Source organism: Pimephales promelas, chromosome 8, assembly GCF_988280905.1.
Source record: "Pimephales promelas chromosome 8, fPimPro1.hap1.1, whole genome shotgun sequence".
NCBI classification, from domain to species: Eukaryota; Metazoa; Chordata; class Actinopteri; order Cypriniformes; family Leuciscidae; genus Pimephales; species Pimephales promelas.
Window position 1 is genome coordinate 25,363,907 of NC_142776.1, and position 18,197 is coordinate 25,382,103.

Sequence of the window (18,197 nt, forward strand, 5' to 3'; positions counted from 1 at the left end):
TGGAAACATTTACAGTCACCTGTGTTTGGGATCCGTGTAGCCAACGCAAATAATAATAATAATTATCCTTATATTAATATAACATTTATTAGGCTACATATTCAAGTCAAATGTCATTCATAATACAGGTTACACAATAATAATACAGGGCTAAGATGATCAGAAATAAACAAGATTTTGATGCATATCAAGTTTTTGCGGTGTGTGGAGCGCGCATGGCAGGGAGGCACGGGCGCGAACACTTGCATTTTCCTATCAACAGTGGAAACAACTTAAAATACTCTAGCATTTCTGGTCATAGGGAAAATAATAATGCATTATTCGCAACTACATTTATTTGTGTAAACTCAAAATAACAAGAAAACGTGCTTTTGAAACATAAAATAAAACAATCAGGCGCGGTTTCATGGTCTCTGTGAACTGGAGCGTGAGAACTGAAACAAAATATAGCCTATGTAAAATAAAGCTTGAAATGTCCACTTTAAAATTAACAAATTCGAATCGAAAGCTAATAGCCTACATGTACCTTCTGCTTATGTAAACCGTATGAAAGGTGCATTTCTCTCATTAGCGTAAATGGAGATATGTTTTAGTCGACAATGATTTAGAAAATAGTTTATTAATAAACAATTAAAATGCATTGTTATTTTTTCATTATTTATTTGCACATTTATCATTAGCTTATAACTCACCTATAAATCACCTTTCGGTAGGCTGTGGTTCCAGAGACATATATGGCTCTTCTCATTCAGCACTGCAGGAAAAATATCATTTCCAGGTTCTAATTTGGCTTTAGAAAACCAGTAATTTAAATATATATATTTGATTTGACTTGTGAATCATTTTAATTTTTATTAAAGGGGCAAAAAGTCATGAACAAAAATCTGAAAATCCGTCAATTATTTATTTTTTTATTTTTTTTGCGCAGCATTTGGTTTGTACAGTTGATTTTTTTTTTTTGTTGTAAATACAACAACTGTTCATTCTTCATTTTGCAAAATTGATTAAAAAGAAAGAAATTAAAAAAGGAAACTCAAAAGGACACAAAAGTACACCATATGGACAGAATACGAGACAGTTCTTATTAAATTCATAAAAAAGAAACAATAATTACAGGAATAGGCTACTGGATTCTAAACCTTAAAGAAATACCACAATCAAGACGTTGGAGCAGAAATGAGGGAGAAACATCTAGAAACTTCTTAGGCCATATGTGCTGTTCGCAGTACAAGGGTCTTTCCCTGCCATTAAGCTAATGCATGGATAACATACCTCGTCTCCTTTCATTAATAATAATAATAATGTCTAGAGCAGTGGGTGTGATATAGTCTATAAACAGAGCTGCCAACTCTCAAGCATTCGCCGTCAGACTCACACAATTGACCCTTTTCACACGCTCTCACACCACACATCCATTTTTTCACGCAGAGAAAAAAATTAAAATAAATAAATAAATAAATAAATCGAGGACAAAGAGACAAGAGAATTTCTGACAGAGAAGGTAACTTTTGATATGGAACAAATTCTAAGCTCTCAGATTCTGTCCATATTTTTACAGTATTCAAACAATAAATATCGTTTTGGTGTTTTAAATGTGACATCGCTGCAGCGCCTCAGTTCAAATGGCACGTGATACAGTAGCCTACAGCTTAGTTTCTTTTGTTTTCACCCCAAAAAGAGGTAGAGATGACAGCAAAAAATAAATAAATAAAGCATGGAAACGGATTTCAAAAACCCATTAAAAGATTTAAGTGATAAAGGATTGACTGTGTATTCATGAGGGCCGCAGCTACTTATGTGGCCCTCTGAACACTTATAAAAGCTCCATTAACCACACTAAAGACCAGATTCCATGGCAAGAGAAAAACAAAACCCCATTTAAAATATACACAAGCACGGCACAATTTAAGTCTGGTATCCTCTGTAGAAATGTCTTTTCAACATCTATATCTGTTCTTCTTTAACTGATAAAACACAATTTTAGATTTCCATGGCAGACCAGCTCTTTATATCTTAATATAATATTTGAACAAAAAACTAGAACAGACAAAAAAGAAATGGCAGGCATGAATTACAATATCTCCTACAGCACTAGAACAACCCTCCCTGCCTTTTTCCCCTGCCTATATGCAAATATTATGCAAATATCACGGTATGTCAAAAGGATCTCTGGCTAGTTTGCCAAATTGGTCTAGATATGATGTAATTACCCCTCCTAATTATGGCGCTTGGTTAAAAATACCTGAAACACTTCCATGATTAAGTAAAGTAGAACTAAACTAAAAAGAACACGTGAGAGGAGCATTCGCGGTCAGTTTGACACACTCTTTATTTTACTATTTGTTTAAGGTACAAAGTAATGGAGCATTTTATACACTGTTGTGTTTCTTTAGAAACAAATAATGGACAAACAAAGTCTTTGGACGCATCAGATGTAAAGTTATTCGCTGTCAAAGTGACACCAAAATGAATGGGAGTCAATGGAATGCTAACAGCAGGTGAAGTTCTGCTACAATGGCGGCTCCCGTGAGGCTTCAACTTCCGGCTGATACATTACCCCCTTGGTTTTCCCAGGATGTTTTCACGTCCTGTCCTGGCTGTTTTTTTATAAAGTGATGAAAATGTCATTCCCTGTAAAGTATAGCTTTGGTCGAAAGAATCGGATTTCCAACAAGGAGCATTCATATGGACTAATACAGATCTATTAAAATTCAACAATTATGTTTTTTTTTTAACAATTATATATTAATGTGTATATTTGCTATGTGGTTGCTAAATAGTTGATTTTGATTGCTAGGGTATACTGGCTGTTTGTTTCCAACTCCAAGTCAAAAAAAAAACATTCTCAAATCTATTTGTGGTCTCTAGAAATGACTCGGGTCCTCTTTCAATGTAAATGTATTTTAAATACTTGCTGTTTTTTCAAATCACTAAGCACAATGAGTAATGGAAATTCCTGCACCTTGTCTGCCCCTTGGGGTAAACTTAATGGCAGAAAGAAACATCTTTTGAAAACTGATCAGATGAATCAATTTGCATAATCAGTAATGCTTTATGTCAGACCCCCCAAACCTGTGCTTGCCCAACACACACACACACACACATCATTCCATATTAGAAGATAAACACCATCTGCCTGTCCTGCATGGTTCCCTTTAAGTCATTCCATCCCTGTGTCTTTCCCACACCTCTCACAATAAAGCCCCACAGTAGCAGCCTGGACCTGAGGATTACGCACAACATCACCACAGGATAAAACAACCCTGGGTCATTTCCTTCACCACACTGTCATTCCTATGAATAAGTAATAAGAATAACATCTCACTTGCATGGCTGCGAAACTATAGAGATTTATATGCGAAAATATACAAGTCAAAGACGAGATACACAATGCAAATTTTATTTTGCACCATCATACCTTTTAATGTATGAATAATTAAATATTTGCATCAATGATCCATCAAGTTCCAAATAAAAAGAGAAAGTAAATGGATACAATAAAGTATCTTTCATATATTAAATATGCAATTTACTGCATTATCCAAAAGGTAATTTGTATAATTTATTTTTACATCAAAAATAAGTACTATTGATGTATACCGCGACAGGTATATAAAATACTGATATGGTTTAAGATTTTGGTTAAACTGTACTGGCCATTCCTACTTACCTTTATGGTCAACGCCAAAATATACGTTTAGAACACAATTTCCTAATAACCAAGTATGCATAGCTATGAAGAGTGAGACAGAGTCCACAATAGTCAAAAAAAACATATAATTATTTATTAGGGATTCACTGATACCACTTTTTCCCGAACGAGTCCGATACTGATAATTTAATTTTTGGTACTTGGCGATACAGAGTACCGATACCTGTATTTTCATTGGATTTGTCATTTTTTAATTTATTGGGTAGAAAATCCAAAATAATACAAAGGCTTAGTTGGCTTAATTTGTTCAGGAAATATATATTTCCTTCAGTTACTTTCATGCTAAATTAAGCCTGCTGAAATGTATTGAGCTTCTGTTACTTTCACTGTTCATTGTTTTGCTCTATCATATTTTACATGATAGAGCAATACAATGATTATCAATACAATTATCATATATACACGTCATCAGTGTCTAACGTCACCTGCGTCACTGAACGCGGATTGACAACACAACCGGAAGAGAATACAATGCTGGATAAAGTCGTAGTTTTTGTTATTTTGGGGCCAAAATGTATTTTCGATGCTTCAAAACATTCTAAATAACCCACTGGTGTCACATGGACTACTTTGATGATGTCTTTATTTCCTTTCTGGACAAGCACAGTATACCGTGTATACATTTTCAATGGAGGGACAGAAAGCTCTCAGACTAAATCTAAAACATCTTAAACTGTGTTCCGAAGACGAACGGAGATCTTACAGGCTTGGAATGATATGAGGGTGAGTCATTAATGACATAATTTTCATTTTTGGGTAAACTAAACCTTTAATAGCACAGTGCATATTTAGAGCTGCTCCAGCAGGGCTCAGAGTGAAATACCACAATTCTCTATTCCAATTTTGATACCACAGCAAAACTACTAGCCTAATTAATGTAAATTTAAAACATTAAAGACAAGTTAACAGTCTGTAATAATATAAGAACAAATAATCAAATTACAAATAGAATAGAACAAAGCAAGATCTAAAAGTCGCATAGATGTTTATAAAGTTACAAAAGATATTTAATATTTATGCAAAAAGGTTATATTTCCTCTAGCAATTTCCTAGAAGCTGCTTTATATATTGCACGTCATTTGTCAAATAGTTTGCAAACATAACAAAATTTCCTTTTAAAAACTCAATCTACTGCTGCCTCATGAATGATATTATCCTCATGATGCTGCTTGCTTGATGCATATATGAATTTATCATCCAATGGTTATTTGTCAAAACAAAACAGTGATGAATTCGATTCACATCAACAGGCCTTCCAATTATGTTTGAGATATGTTGATGCGCAAACAAACTATATTATCCTTCATATCGCAACACAGTTCAAAAGAAGTTTCCTAGCAACTTCAAATAACCGTGAACTATTACAACTTAACATCAGCATGCTACTATTTGCTGCTGGCATATAAATCCTAATAAGCAGCAATTAGTGTGTCCATGGGTTCTCTTTCAAAAGACAAGGCCTTTAAAGAGGACCAGCTGAAGCACAGGCATATTAATTACCACTTTATTAGGACACTCCGCAACACTGCAGTGCTGAGTATATTTTCATCCATAAACATAAGGGCTGAGATAATAACACCGCCCATGTGAAGCACTTTACCCATTCAAGATTTGTACCATTTAGTTCTACATCAGTGGGCAGTCAGTGCCTCTGTGTGTTCAGGACGTGGGCAATGCTGCCACCTGAAGGTTAGAAACAACCATGAGCATGACAGAATTGTCTGCATTATGTCAAAGGCTAGATTTCTAGATGTTCAGAAGCAGTGAGTAAAAACTACTGAAACACTGTGACTTAAAGTCCCCCGTGTAGTAAAGATCAAGCTTTTAATGTTGTTTGTCTATGTGGTGTTTTTAATATGCTTTGAGACAAACCATTTTAAAAATTCATAAGTCAACACCATTGCTGATGAAACAGTGAACCGAAGGCCATAAAAAACGCATGAACAATAGATCCAAGATGGGTTTTAACTTAAGGGATAAAATTATTGACTACATAATATATATATTGACTTAATAAATAAGCATGCCTTTTAGTATTAGTATTGCCCACTTTCATTGGTGTAGTACCAACCACAGACAGCAGATGTAGCTATGGCACTAGGCTTTAGACTGCATGACAACTTCATGGTAAATCCATCTTCTGCACATACAGCAGGTACAAGATCGTTTCAGATAAATGGTTATATTGCTGTAATTCATACACACAGTTTCTTCACTTCTAAACCTTCATAAACAAACACAATATAGTATGCCAGATAAAACTTATGATGGCAAATTTGCCACTGAGAGTCAGACTATCATTCTTAGAAATCGATTTAAACCAAGTATTATGTGACAATGCCTTGTAAAATTATTTACAAACTCAACATTTTTTAAATCATCAAATCAACACATTTTCACTTGCATTTGGGTAATTGTGGACCCTTTGTTTGTTTGTGTTGGATGGAAACAGATAAGAGGGTGTGCTGCATGTGCACTTACCAGTCCCGCAGTGAGAGAGGGGGCAGACTGGCCAAAGGACTGACTCCTCATGCGGACCAAGTTATTGGGTTCTCCTGCGTGCTGCTGCCAGGCCAGCTGACTCACTCCTCCATGCATGCTGCTGGACAGAGGCAGAAGCTGCTTTCCTGTGGCACATCAGAGAAACACAGAATCAGGACATGGTCTGTACTATATACACATGTCTGCATTCTGTGGTTAAGAACCAAATCAAAGCCAAGCTACAGATCGCTCATCAATTTAAATCTACATCTTTTATATAATGTGAACAACGTTCTGCAGTATTTCTAATCACTTATTAAATGTAAACAAATTTGTGGTATTGATCCACTTAAATGTACCTAATGGTTATCTCCTAAAGATTCTTGAATCTTGATTGTGTTTTGAAGGTGTCGTACAGTAGGTTTACATGCATCCAAGGTCAGAAAATATTATTTTTCTCATAATTGCAATCACCTCTTTTCTCAGTGTCTGAAACAGTTCCATCAAGAATGTTCCATCAAGAAAGTCTCTCTAAACCCCTCACTTCCAAGAGTGTACAATCTACTCTGCTCTGATTGGTCAGATGGCCCAGTCTGTTGTGTTTGGTATATTGCTTACAGCGCCTCGAAAATAAAATGACCACGTGAAAGTAGACATTTGCTGCGTCCCAATTTACCTACTTATACTACGTCCTAAAAGTACGTACTCTTTTTGTGAAGAAAAAGTATACTTTTGAGTGTGTAGCAAAGACGTAGGCAAGCTTTAAAACATACTACTTCGTCATCTTAAAACGGACAGCTCCGTCGCGTGTATCCAGTCAATGTAAACTCCCGTCAATCATCTTGTCACAGTTAAAATCCTCCATTCAATCTGATATAATGTCTTACCATTTCAGAGAGAAATGTTGCACGTTGATCTGCCAGTCGTGGGTCTTTCATGCAGAGACTCTCCTCGTGTGTTTGCAATTTGAATGTAATGATGCATTAAAAAGTTATTGGCTATAAACATATCATGCCAGACTTGCATGTCTGCATGTCTATAAGTCTACAACACTTGTTCAACACTTTTCACTCGTGTTTGTAGCTCTAACCGTATCCTCGTCCAACGTGCGATGGGTTGTGGGTAATATCAGCCGTTAGAGTGTGCATCGATCTGCACTTCGGATTCTGATTGGAAATAGTAGACCACCCAGGTCTCTTTTGAACACTCATTTCAACATACTATGATTTGGGAGGTACTAATTCTATTTTCGAATACTATTTAGGACGGATAATATGCAAATTGGGACACAGCAGAATTGAGGGCAGCCAATGAAGACCATAGGTGACATTATACATATTTGTTACAAACCTGTTTGAGCAGGGAGTAAAACTGGAATTATAATGACACGTTTCAGGGAGTTCAGAATCGGTTCTTTCTTTTGTGAGACAATAACTCCCTTTGTTATGTACTCTGATCTTTGAAGAACTTTTACATTCACAAACAGCTATATTTTCATACTAATTAAAAAGGTAATATCCAAAAAAGACAAATAGAAGCAGTAAAGGCCAGATGTTCTTTCTTCTATTGAGCAACAAGATGTTCTTTGGATCATTCTCAAACATGCTGGAGAACATGATCATAAGCTTTGTATCTTTAGAAACCCAGTCATATTTTGTAATGGTGATGGTTTATTCCCTTATTTTCTGCTGCTCGAATCCGATGTTCGTGGCTATCTTTACGAGCCGCAATATAGTGAAGAGCAGCTGAGGCTGATGGAGGAACAGGAGGCGGCTGCCTGTCGCGGTCGAGGATCCCGAACTGGCTCGAGCTGGGCGGACTGCTGGTGCATGTGTAAACTATGAACACAGATAGAGTCCGTCTGCTGCAGAAAATTTCAACAATGGCAATTTCTCCTGAACGAAATCTCTGAATCAAACAGGCACACGGACATTTGTGTTGTGATGCGAACAATTCTAGTTTCGCCTGACTGAACATCCAGGTATCATGCAGTAATACACCATATAGACATAAATACAAACAAGGAGTAATTTACTAATGAGTTTGCCAATGTAACATTAACAGGGTTTGTTGTAGTGGGAAGGAGGAGGCGGGAACCAGCGAACATTTAAACATTTTCATAGTAAAATTAACAAATAGAAAACAAAACTATAAGCCATCAGCCCCTCATTGACGACTGCTGTAATGTTACACACAACAGAAACAAAACACATTATAAAATCAGGTCTGTTTCTCTCTCGATCTGCCGTCGTCGCTCCTCATTTTATGCTTTTGTTCTCCTCCGTGAGAGACGCGAGACCAGTGTGTCTCACCAGTGTCTTTCATTATCACTCATGCCAATATTTTGTCCTCAAATTATTGTCCTCTTACGTCCCTCGCCCTCGATCGTCCTGATGGCCACAGCCAACTAACTAGAAATTTTGTGTGAAATGAATTTCAAACTCTGGTGAAAGCTAACGTTAGCCTTGTAGACGGAAGAGTGATTTTTCTGTTTTTGTCTATTAGTGGGTGTGGCTTGCGGAGCTGTGCAATGTGGTGCATTGTGGGAGTTGTGGTCTTGCATACAAATGCAACCTTCGGTAATTTTCTGTCTTTTCTTGGTCAAGAGGGCACCAAATTCAAAAATTATTTTACATTTCGACTACATATATGATCCACTTTCAATAAAGATTAATGTTGAAATGGGTGAAATGCTCCTTTAAGCCAAAGGGGGACATACAAACTACTAGGTAAAGTCATTTGAGGTGTCTCACCAGTGAGGACGCCGGCCATACTGCTGCGTCGGGCTCTGCTTTCATCCTGACTGAGCTGCCGCTGCAGTTTGGTCTTTCCTGCAGCAGGAGACAGGTCGGGGTTACTCAGCTTCCTGAACAGCAGGGGAGGCGGTGCTGGTAGCTCCTGCTGAAACACATATAGATTTGTTTTTTTCCTCTTTTCAATGACAAACAAGCACATGCAAGCATTTTAACATGCCACAAGTGACTATTGAACTTCAGAATATATGAATAGAAAAAAGATGCTGCAGTACAGTTGTATAGTTACACCCAATACTTTCACAGAGTCAACTCAAAAGCGATAAATTGATTTAAAAAGCTGCTTCTTCCACACTGTGGTACTGCATCACAGTCACACGGTAAATAATAAATCTCAAAACAAGGGCTTGCTGCCAAGATGCCAAGATGCAAGTGGGGGGAAATAATCCATTCAATAGCGATTCTTTAACGATTCTGAATCAATCCAAATTCAGAAATTCAGAATAAATTTACAAGCACATACTAAATAGACTGCTTATTCATTCGAGATTTACAAATCTATGTCTTGCAAAATGCAAACAAGCACCATCCAGGAGTGAATGTTGTTAAGTTTATTCAATTTATAGACATTCTACACATTTTTTTCAAATGCAACTGTGAGATAGAATGCAAAAGGGCGACATCATAATATAATAAAAAAATTCAAGGAAATAAATTGTGTTTTTCATTTTTAAAGTTCAAGGCAACATGGAATAATAACAAAAAATATATACAACACATGTATTTTGCCTTTGCAAAGCAGAATAATTAATCAGAAAAAACCCATAGGTGTATCAGAAATTAAATTGTGACTCCCAGAATCGTATTGAATCATAAGGTGCCTAAAATAATTAAATTAAAAACCACTAAAACTACAACAACAAAGTGAAGCGGTCATCAACACAAGAATTATGATGACAAAAACAATCAAATTTAAAAGGTGAAAAAGACGCCTGCAAATTCATTCAAACTCGCTGTGTTCTTCATCAGGATGGGAAACAGACGTTGCCATGGAAATCTGGCAAGAACTCTGCACTGGTCACATCCTCTCTGTGGTGTCACGAAATTCCAGAAACATCTGGAAGGCCTGTTTGTATTAAATACGCAGTGCTCATAAAGTCACACCACAACGTTCAAAAGTAAAAAGCCTCAAAGCAAACAGTGTTGTCACTAGCTCACACACACACAGAGAGTGAAAAAACAAACCAAACCCAATCCAACCAGTGACCACTGGAGACGCACACAAAAAATGACCCTGAAAGAAAACAAAGGGCAACAAACAAGTTTCACAATCACACTCAAAGTAATTCACCACCACTCGAAGGTTTGTCAGTCATTTAAAAAAGTGAGAGAAATTAATACTTTTATTCAATTAATACTTTTATGTCAAGTGACATGTTTTCAATACTGATAACAAGAAATGTTACTTGAGCACCAAATCACCACAATAGAATGATTTCTGAAGGATCATGTGCCACTAAAGACTGGAGTTATCGATGCAACACAATCGATGCAGAAAATCAATCCCGAAACTTTTGAATGGTAGTGTACATTAACTCACATTCAGAAGCAACACAATTCTTGCTTCACAACACAAACACAATCCTCTGCATCGCTTACCTTGTGCATGTTTAAGCGTTCTTTCTTTTCTTTTAATTTATAGCAACAAAGGTTCAGACAAAGCTACATCTTTAATATGCTTTAAGCCCCTGAAGTGCAGCAAAATTTACAGCAAAAAAAAAACATACATTTACTCCACACTGCTTTAACCCTCATCAAGCAAGTGCACACTTAATCAAATGACAGGCTAGATGATGAAGCCGTTGAGAAGTCCTCCCTGAGATGACAGTATCGGGGGGGTGACCATGACGTCAGTCTGGAGTCCCAGGGCTAATCAGATGAGGATCAGGGACACCGGTGAACACACGTGAGACTCTCACCTGCCTCTGTTGCAGCTTAAACATTAGCCACTTTTCTAACAACGTGCCGGGTAGGGCCAATAGCCTCGGAGTCGGACCTCAACTAGGGCTGTCGGCTGTCACGATAACCGCAATATTGTAATACCGCATCATTGAGAAGTCAACCGCAGAGGAAGCAAGCAAGCACAGAAACCGTGATATTCAAGTGTTTTCTTTTTTTCCACAAAGCTACGCCCTTCTTGTTTTACACTTTGCGCATGTGTATTGAATGTTAAATAAGTTATTGATAATAAAATTCGGTTTACCTTGGTTATTTGTACAGAGGCTCCTTGGATTTGCACATAAAAGCCCAAAAAGTGACAGAGTATGAGAGAGAGATCGACTGAGCGTGTGCACTTGCCTGAGTCTGTCTTTCAAGTCATATAGATATAGCTGTCAACATTGAACAATGAAAATAAGGGAGATTTCCCAGAATCCATCGCCAAAATAAGGGATTTTTTTTACATTATAAAGAGCATAAGAAACAAATGAAAAAAATATTTTATTCCTATGTTATGCTATGACCTCTGTAGCGGACACCAGGACTCGATTGTTTAAAAAATGACATGAAAATATAAAAAATAATGGAAATTTTTTACATAAACATCGTTTTTTTTCTTTCTTTTTTACTTTTTTTTTGCCTGGAAACGCTTCCAACACGCTTGCGTGTCGCGTGAAAAATAAGCATCTCTGGTTCTATTTCTAGCATGCACGCGTTTGTGCGTGTCACGCAGGCAGTGTACAAGCTCTATTCTGTTAACATGGGAGCCGAAATAAAAACCATAGACAGTAAAATAAAAACAGGTCACGCCACGCAGCTGAGACGCACGCAGCCAGTTTGTCTCTGGCCAGCATGCGCGGCGCTGCATCCGAGTATGAACGACTTCAAGCCGAATATGTCCGAGCTTGTACGTCTCACACAATCAGAGCGTAAAAATACGGGATGTTTTACGGGACAATACTAAAACGGGAAGACAGCGGGAACAGAGATAAAATACGTGAGAAACCCGTTTCAACACCTTCATTACATCTTTAAATGAATCAGCGTTTTTTTTAACGGGTTTGTTGAATTAACCAGTTATTGACCCACTCAAAAACAGTCCCTTGTAACAATGTTACTGTGCTGAGTGACAGCCTGTCTAGAATGTACAGAGATGAGCAATGCTAAAAACTAGTGAAATATCAGCAGAAAGCCTCTCGCCAAGAGAGATTTGAGGATCAGAACTAACAGTTATACATACAACAATAGCCAAATGAGCTTATTGTCAGGTTTATGTTCTGTTATGTGGCCCCTTATTTTGACATGCTCTTCTGTTTAATTCACTTCCTGTTTCAGCACTCTGTTTAGTTTCGGTTTCATTGGTTACTGAATATATCCTCGTTTTTGTGCCCGCAGACCACACTGTAACACTTATTTGGATAGCAAAATTAAATATATGTAAATAAATTACAATAAATAAATAAATAAATGGTGATAATAGCACATATTAAGGGAAATTCCTTCCTCTTATGCTTTACCAAGGCTTCATTTACTTTATCAAAAATACCATCATTCATATTGTGAAATATTATCACAATTAAAAAATAACTGCTTTATGTTTGAATATTTTTTTATATATAATTTGTTCCAGTGATGGCAAAGCTGAATTAGCAGTAGCCATTACTCCAGTCTTCACTTCTGTCATAATATGATTTTTTACAAATCATTCTAATATACTGATTTGGTGCTCAAGAAATATGTATAAAACAGTTGTGCTGCTAAATATTTTTGTGGAAACTGAGATACAAAATTCGTTGGTAAATAGAAAGTCCAAAAGAACTTTTCGGTCAAATGTTTTGACAGAGTATGAAAGGGAAAACCACACAGTTAACTCATGACCTCAGAATCTAGAGGCCCTAATGACTCTCTAGTGAACGTTGAATGTTTATACCCAGCTCACGTTGTACACTTGTGGTTGGGCTAATTTCACTTCCCCAGATGTTTTTCCACAGGTCTCCTCTAATCAATCTCTCTCACCCACTCTCACATCTAGGCATCCCTATCCATTTAGACCCAATCAGACTGACTGATGGCAGCTCACTGCTCATGCCTCAGGATGGATCTAGTAAAGAAAGCTCACTGATCACTGATAAAGACAAAGGAAAAGCATTGGCTTACCACTGGAGATGCCGGATTGGTGATTGGGTTCAGTCTGATCAACACAAAGTTTAAGAATGGACTTGTATTGCATTGTATTGTTTTGTATTGTAAATTGTGAATTTGTGACCACCATCAATAAATAATAGCAATTATCACAGAATAAACTCCGACAGGGTAATCTCTGACGCAAAGCATGGGGGTCTTGCATCAGCCTGAAGGGGTTTATTCTGCGATAACAACCGGCTCAAAGTACATTACCCCGCTTATTACACTGCTACTTACCACATAAGTTAAAGGGACACTCCACCGTTTTTTTTTTTTAAATTGGGGTTATACACTTTCTACCCTACTGCCAGAATACTGCCAGACTAAGACGATCCACTGAGACAAAAATTCATTTGCCCACCTATCTAAATGTAAGCGAGACAGTGAATAAACCCAATTTCAAAAAACGGCGGAGTGTTCCTTTAATAATTACACAAAATATTGACATGAGAAATATTTCTAGCAAGCGGCAGGTTCAAACTAGATAGACATTTAAAGGATACGGTACAGTCATAACACTTATTACACAGCATTTCGCCACATAAATAATTATGGTGATGAGAGATATTGATTTGAGATTAAACTGTTTACTAAAATGTGTTATATTTAAACCATCAACATTATACAGCCATTCACATGCAGACAGAAGTGTGAAATGCAACTGTGTGGATGTGATTGATAAGAGTTGTCAGTGCTAAGCACAGTAAAAAAATGAGCGAGTTTCAACTGAATCTAAACATGTCATAGGCTATGTAGCACACCGATTTTGTTTATTGCACAAAGCATCATTAAATGCTAAATATTAATAGTAAAAAATGGCTAAATCCCTGCTAACGGAACTGTTGATTTGATAGCGAGCAAAAGGATGGTAAGTCATTTCTTAGCTGCCGAGTCTGATGAGAAAACAAAACATGCCACACGCAAACATGCCAACCGCAGACCTAACAAAACTAATTGGTTAGTTTCTACGATGTCACACTCTATTGCCATGCCACCAGCAGGACCTTTGCCCCGGAGAAACTGTGATTACAGAGCAGTGATGACTTCACTTCAGAGTCCAAGTGTAATGTTGCCTTGCCATGCTTCTGTTGGTTTATATAAAACCCTGAACTAATCCACAGACAGAGTAGCATTAATGCAAGAGTAACACCATCAGGATCAAGTAGAAGCCCAGAGCGATTACTTAATACCAGATCTCTTTGATTTCCATTCAACAGTTAAGTTTTATCTTAGTGTTAAAAACTGCTTTGTAGCCATGACTGCAGACAAAACAATGCACTACACTACACAAACACTAATGCTCATTAAGATTAATTCAAGGCCATAGCAAGGGAATAAAATTAAATTTAAAAAAAATTAAAATCAATCCCTGTCTTAAAAAGAGACTGGCTTTGTACTCATATGTAAATCGTGTAAAGCAGTTTTGTCCACTGATGCACTAATATCTACTGTCACACAGTATACATTATACCAGCAGGTCCCTACACACATTTTTGGTTGTGAGGTTTTCATGTCTGACTTTCTAATCAAAAAGAGGATTAGTTTGAAAGTGCCACAATGGAAGTCAGCCTACAAATGTCTTGCCGTCTGAAAAAGAGAAAATATTTCAGCACAGAAAACATTAAAACCATTAACCTTGACAAATAAATAAAAAAAATATTTAAGTTGGCATGGTGGATAAATAGATAAGTAATTTAAGATTTAAATAAATAACAGGATGAGAGAAAATGTCATGCACTTTGATTTCAGTACAGATATAACAATACAGGTAATTACAACAACACATGAGAAACATGCAGTTTTCAGCATTAGCCTTTCTTGTGCTCCCCAGTGCTTCATCTATGTATTTTGCTTGGGTTTACCAATTACTCATAAACTGCAATGAAATGCACATCTTTTTCTGTAATCCATCAGCTCTGGAAAAGCATTTTCAAACCTAACAATGTTTGTCTATCCGTGATTCACTCTTGGTTTTCTCTTTCCACCCACTCCCCTATCTAACTCCTGGCCACACCCTGTTCCCCACAACACTGTTCCCATGAATGCCAATGACAAAACATTGCTCTAAGACACACAGGTGACACTTACAAAATGTCCTTAGGCAAACAGTGACAAACAATGGATGACATAACACTGATGGAGGCTAAATGATTATTTGAATATGAACACTTATGTACATTTAATTAAAAAAATATGTACTCCAATTTTTTTAAATATTTATTTTTTGCCCCAAAATTTAAGGCAACACATTTTTTTAAAAATCTGTAAAAAAAAATAATAATAAATAAATAAAAAAAATAATAAATAAATAATTTCCCTGACACAGCTGATATAGTCAAACAGCCTTCAGCTATATCCATGAAGCAGAGCAGAATCCGCTGCGGTACAGAAAATAGCTCGTAAAACCAGTCAATCCCTCAGGAATACCAACATAAACACTCTCACTGCCTGGAAGCCTGCCATCCTGTGATCTAAGAGCTACTGGCCTTTCTGTTTGCCCAAGCAGGTGAGGTGTGCTATATAACCAATCTGAGTCCACAGACACAGCTTAAACATTTCAAAAATGAGATAGCTGGTTTTTATTTTCCACACAATGTCAGTAGCAATTCACATCAAGCAGAATAGATTTTATTGTAGATCAACTGCTTTTTTCTCATTTATTTCCATTTTTACATTCAGTTAAATCTATTGTTCTGACCTCCATCCTTATATAACACGCCCCATTGCTTTATATAAGAGACACCATGAAATAAACAATTACTATGGCATGGTTATTTGGAAAATTTGGATTTCTGACATCATAAACTCGCAGCCAATGAATAAAAGTTGCTGAGTAAAAAGGGCAATTTATTTTCGAGAGGGTGGAAAATGGTCATGTAAAACTACATTAAAAATGTTTTTGGTGCAAGAACCTTCAAAAATATTATAAATGGACCTAAAAGGAGTGATAAAACCTCTTTGTGACACTAATCATTTAATTTTTAAACTCAGCAGAAATTGAAAACGGTACTAATGCATAGTGTCCTTTACAGTGAAAGATGATCGGGAACAATCCAAGCTGCCATGCTGCTGAAAATTAAACCTTTATGGAAGGAACTAAAACCAAAGCATCTTCCTGAAAAAAGACAGAACTTCTGCTAACAAAAACAGCTTTAGACAGTTCATCTATTTGTTACTCTCCATTTCTTCACTTATCCAGGCAAAAAATTGAAAAGAAAAATAAAATAACTGATGGCCTGAACGAACCTTAATCATCTCCAGTAGACCTAAGTAATCCTCAAATCCTCAATCTAATCCTCCCTGCCTCAACTTCCAAATGAGATTTGACTTCTCAACGTATGTGCGTGCCCACGCTTCAAATGTAATGCCTACTGTACATGTGAACGCAGCCAGAAACACAATGTCCCATTAGTCAGTATGAAGGCTGTATGCTGATGTCTTCCAGATGTGCTGTAGGTATTCAAGCTCTGCTGAATGAAAGGTTGGACGTTTGTGCAGTAACTCCATGGAAATGACAGGACGATGTTCTCATTCGCTGGGGCTGTGCCAGGGTGTCGGCCCGCCTAGCCAGCTGGGATGGCCTTAAGAAGTCATTCAAGAAAAAAGTGATACTAGCATTAAAATGGAAATGCGAGAAAATGCAAGGCCAAATTGCACTTGAAAGAGGCCTAGTTTTTGACCGCTATAAAAGTGTACTATACAACATACACCAGTTTATAAAATATTTTTTTTTATATTTTAAGAAATAATACTTTTATTCAGCAAAAAAAAATGCATTATATTGATCAAAAGTGACGGTAAGGAAAAATTCAATTTTACAAAAGATTTCTGCTTCTCCACCATTGACGGAAATTTCCGGCTTTTTACTGTTATACAGTAGGGGACATTTTATACTATGACACATCTTCTGAAAGAGTACAGAATCTCCACATCAAAAGACATGTGAAGAAGAAGCAGAAACAAGCAATAGCATATGTAAAATAATGCGATCATCAACATTAAACAGCATTTAAATCAATGAATAGTCGACCCAGGACGAGGTATAGCACTGTGAAGCTTTGGGAGGTGTTGATGGACTTGATCTATTCTACTCCTTCTGTGTTTTGATCATCGTTCTGAAACTGATCTGGATAAAGTCTTTGACAAAAACTTGAATTTCTCAACTTTTAGCTCAAATTGTTGCTTTTTTATTAAACTTACCCACATTCAATTTAGGGCTGAGCGATAAAACGATATCAACCATACAATATCAAGAGTTCGATATATGTACGATAATGTTTATGTTCCAAAAGCAGAACGCAACTCATTTGAACTGCACGTGCCTCGCGGACTGTTTATCAGCTCGGCTCAAAGTCCAAACGGCAGCGCAGCGAGAGCTCACTAGAGCAGATGCGTTTAATCTGATCGGCCTCGGGAGATCCAGTTAGAAGCGATTGAATTCAGCGATGAAATGTCTCAGTGATTTAAACCAGTAAAGGCAGATGAAACAGCGCTGACGAACAGGAACAATACCATAGAAACCATAGAAACCATGCCTGGGGATGGGGAAATCCATTCCCTCGAATTACTGAAGCCTGATTTGAATAACTCTTTGCTTGCAAAAGTCAATGGCGCCCACGCCCTCACCTGATTGGCTGACAGTCCTCAATATAGGTAATGCAGGGCGCCAAAACCATCACCTATATTAATCTGGAGCCTATACACCGTGGATTCACGCAATCAAGAGTTGGCAACGTGCAATATCCTCTCTTGCGTTCCAGCGGATTCTTTGCGAGAATTAATGAATTTGCCGCATGTGAGGTGGTCCCATCGACTTCCCGGACACACACGAGCCGTGTGTGCTGTGTCTGGGGCGGGCTCACACGGAGGCGGCGCTCAAAGGATCAGGTTGTCGGGCCTGTGAGGAACTACCGATCAAGATCCTTCGCTCGAGGCTGACTGTTACCCGTAACGGTAGCCTATTACTCCTGCCTCTCCCCCGCCCACCGCCTTAGAGCGGCAGCCCGGGAGACTGCAGAAAGCTCTGTCTATGGACTCTGTCGAGGAGTTCGACCCAACGCCCATGCCGC

The 18,197-nt window shown here is 37.5% G+C and overlaps 1 protein-coding gene across 6 annotated transcripts in view; it reads right to left on the minus strand.

Annotated features, from left to right (window-relative positions):
• mast2 (microtubule associated serine/threonine kinase 2) overlaps window positions 1-18,197 on the minus strand; it is a 136,576-nt gene that overhangs the window by 98,864 nt on the left and 19,515 nt on the right. For 5 of the 6 annotated variants that reach the window (XM_089134230.1, XM_089134228.1, XM_089134227.1 and 2 more), the window contains 2 exons: window positions 8,947-9,094; window positions 6,194-6,339 (listed from right to left, as the gene is read on the minus strand). In XM_089134230.1, the coding sequence (XP_088990356.1) occupies window positions 6,194-6,339; window positions 8,947-9,094 (294 nt within the window). The remainder of the gene's footprint in view (window positions 1-6,193; window positions 6,340-8,946; window positions 9,095-18,197) is intronic. The other variant, XM_039647682.2, reaches the window with a different exon arrangement.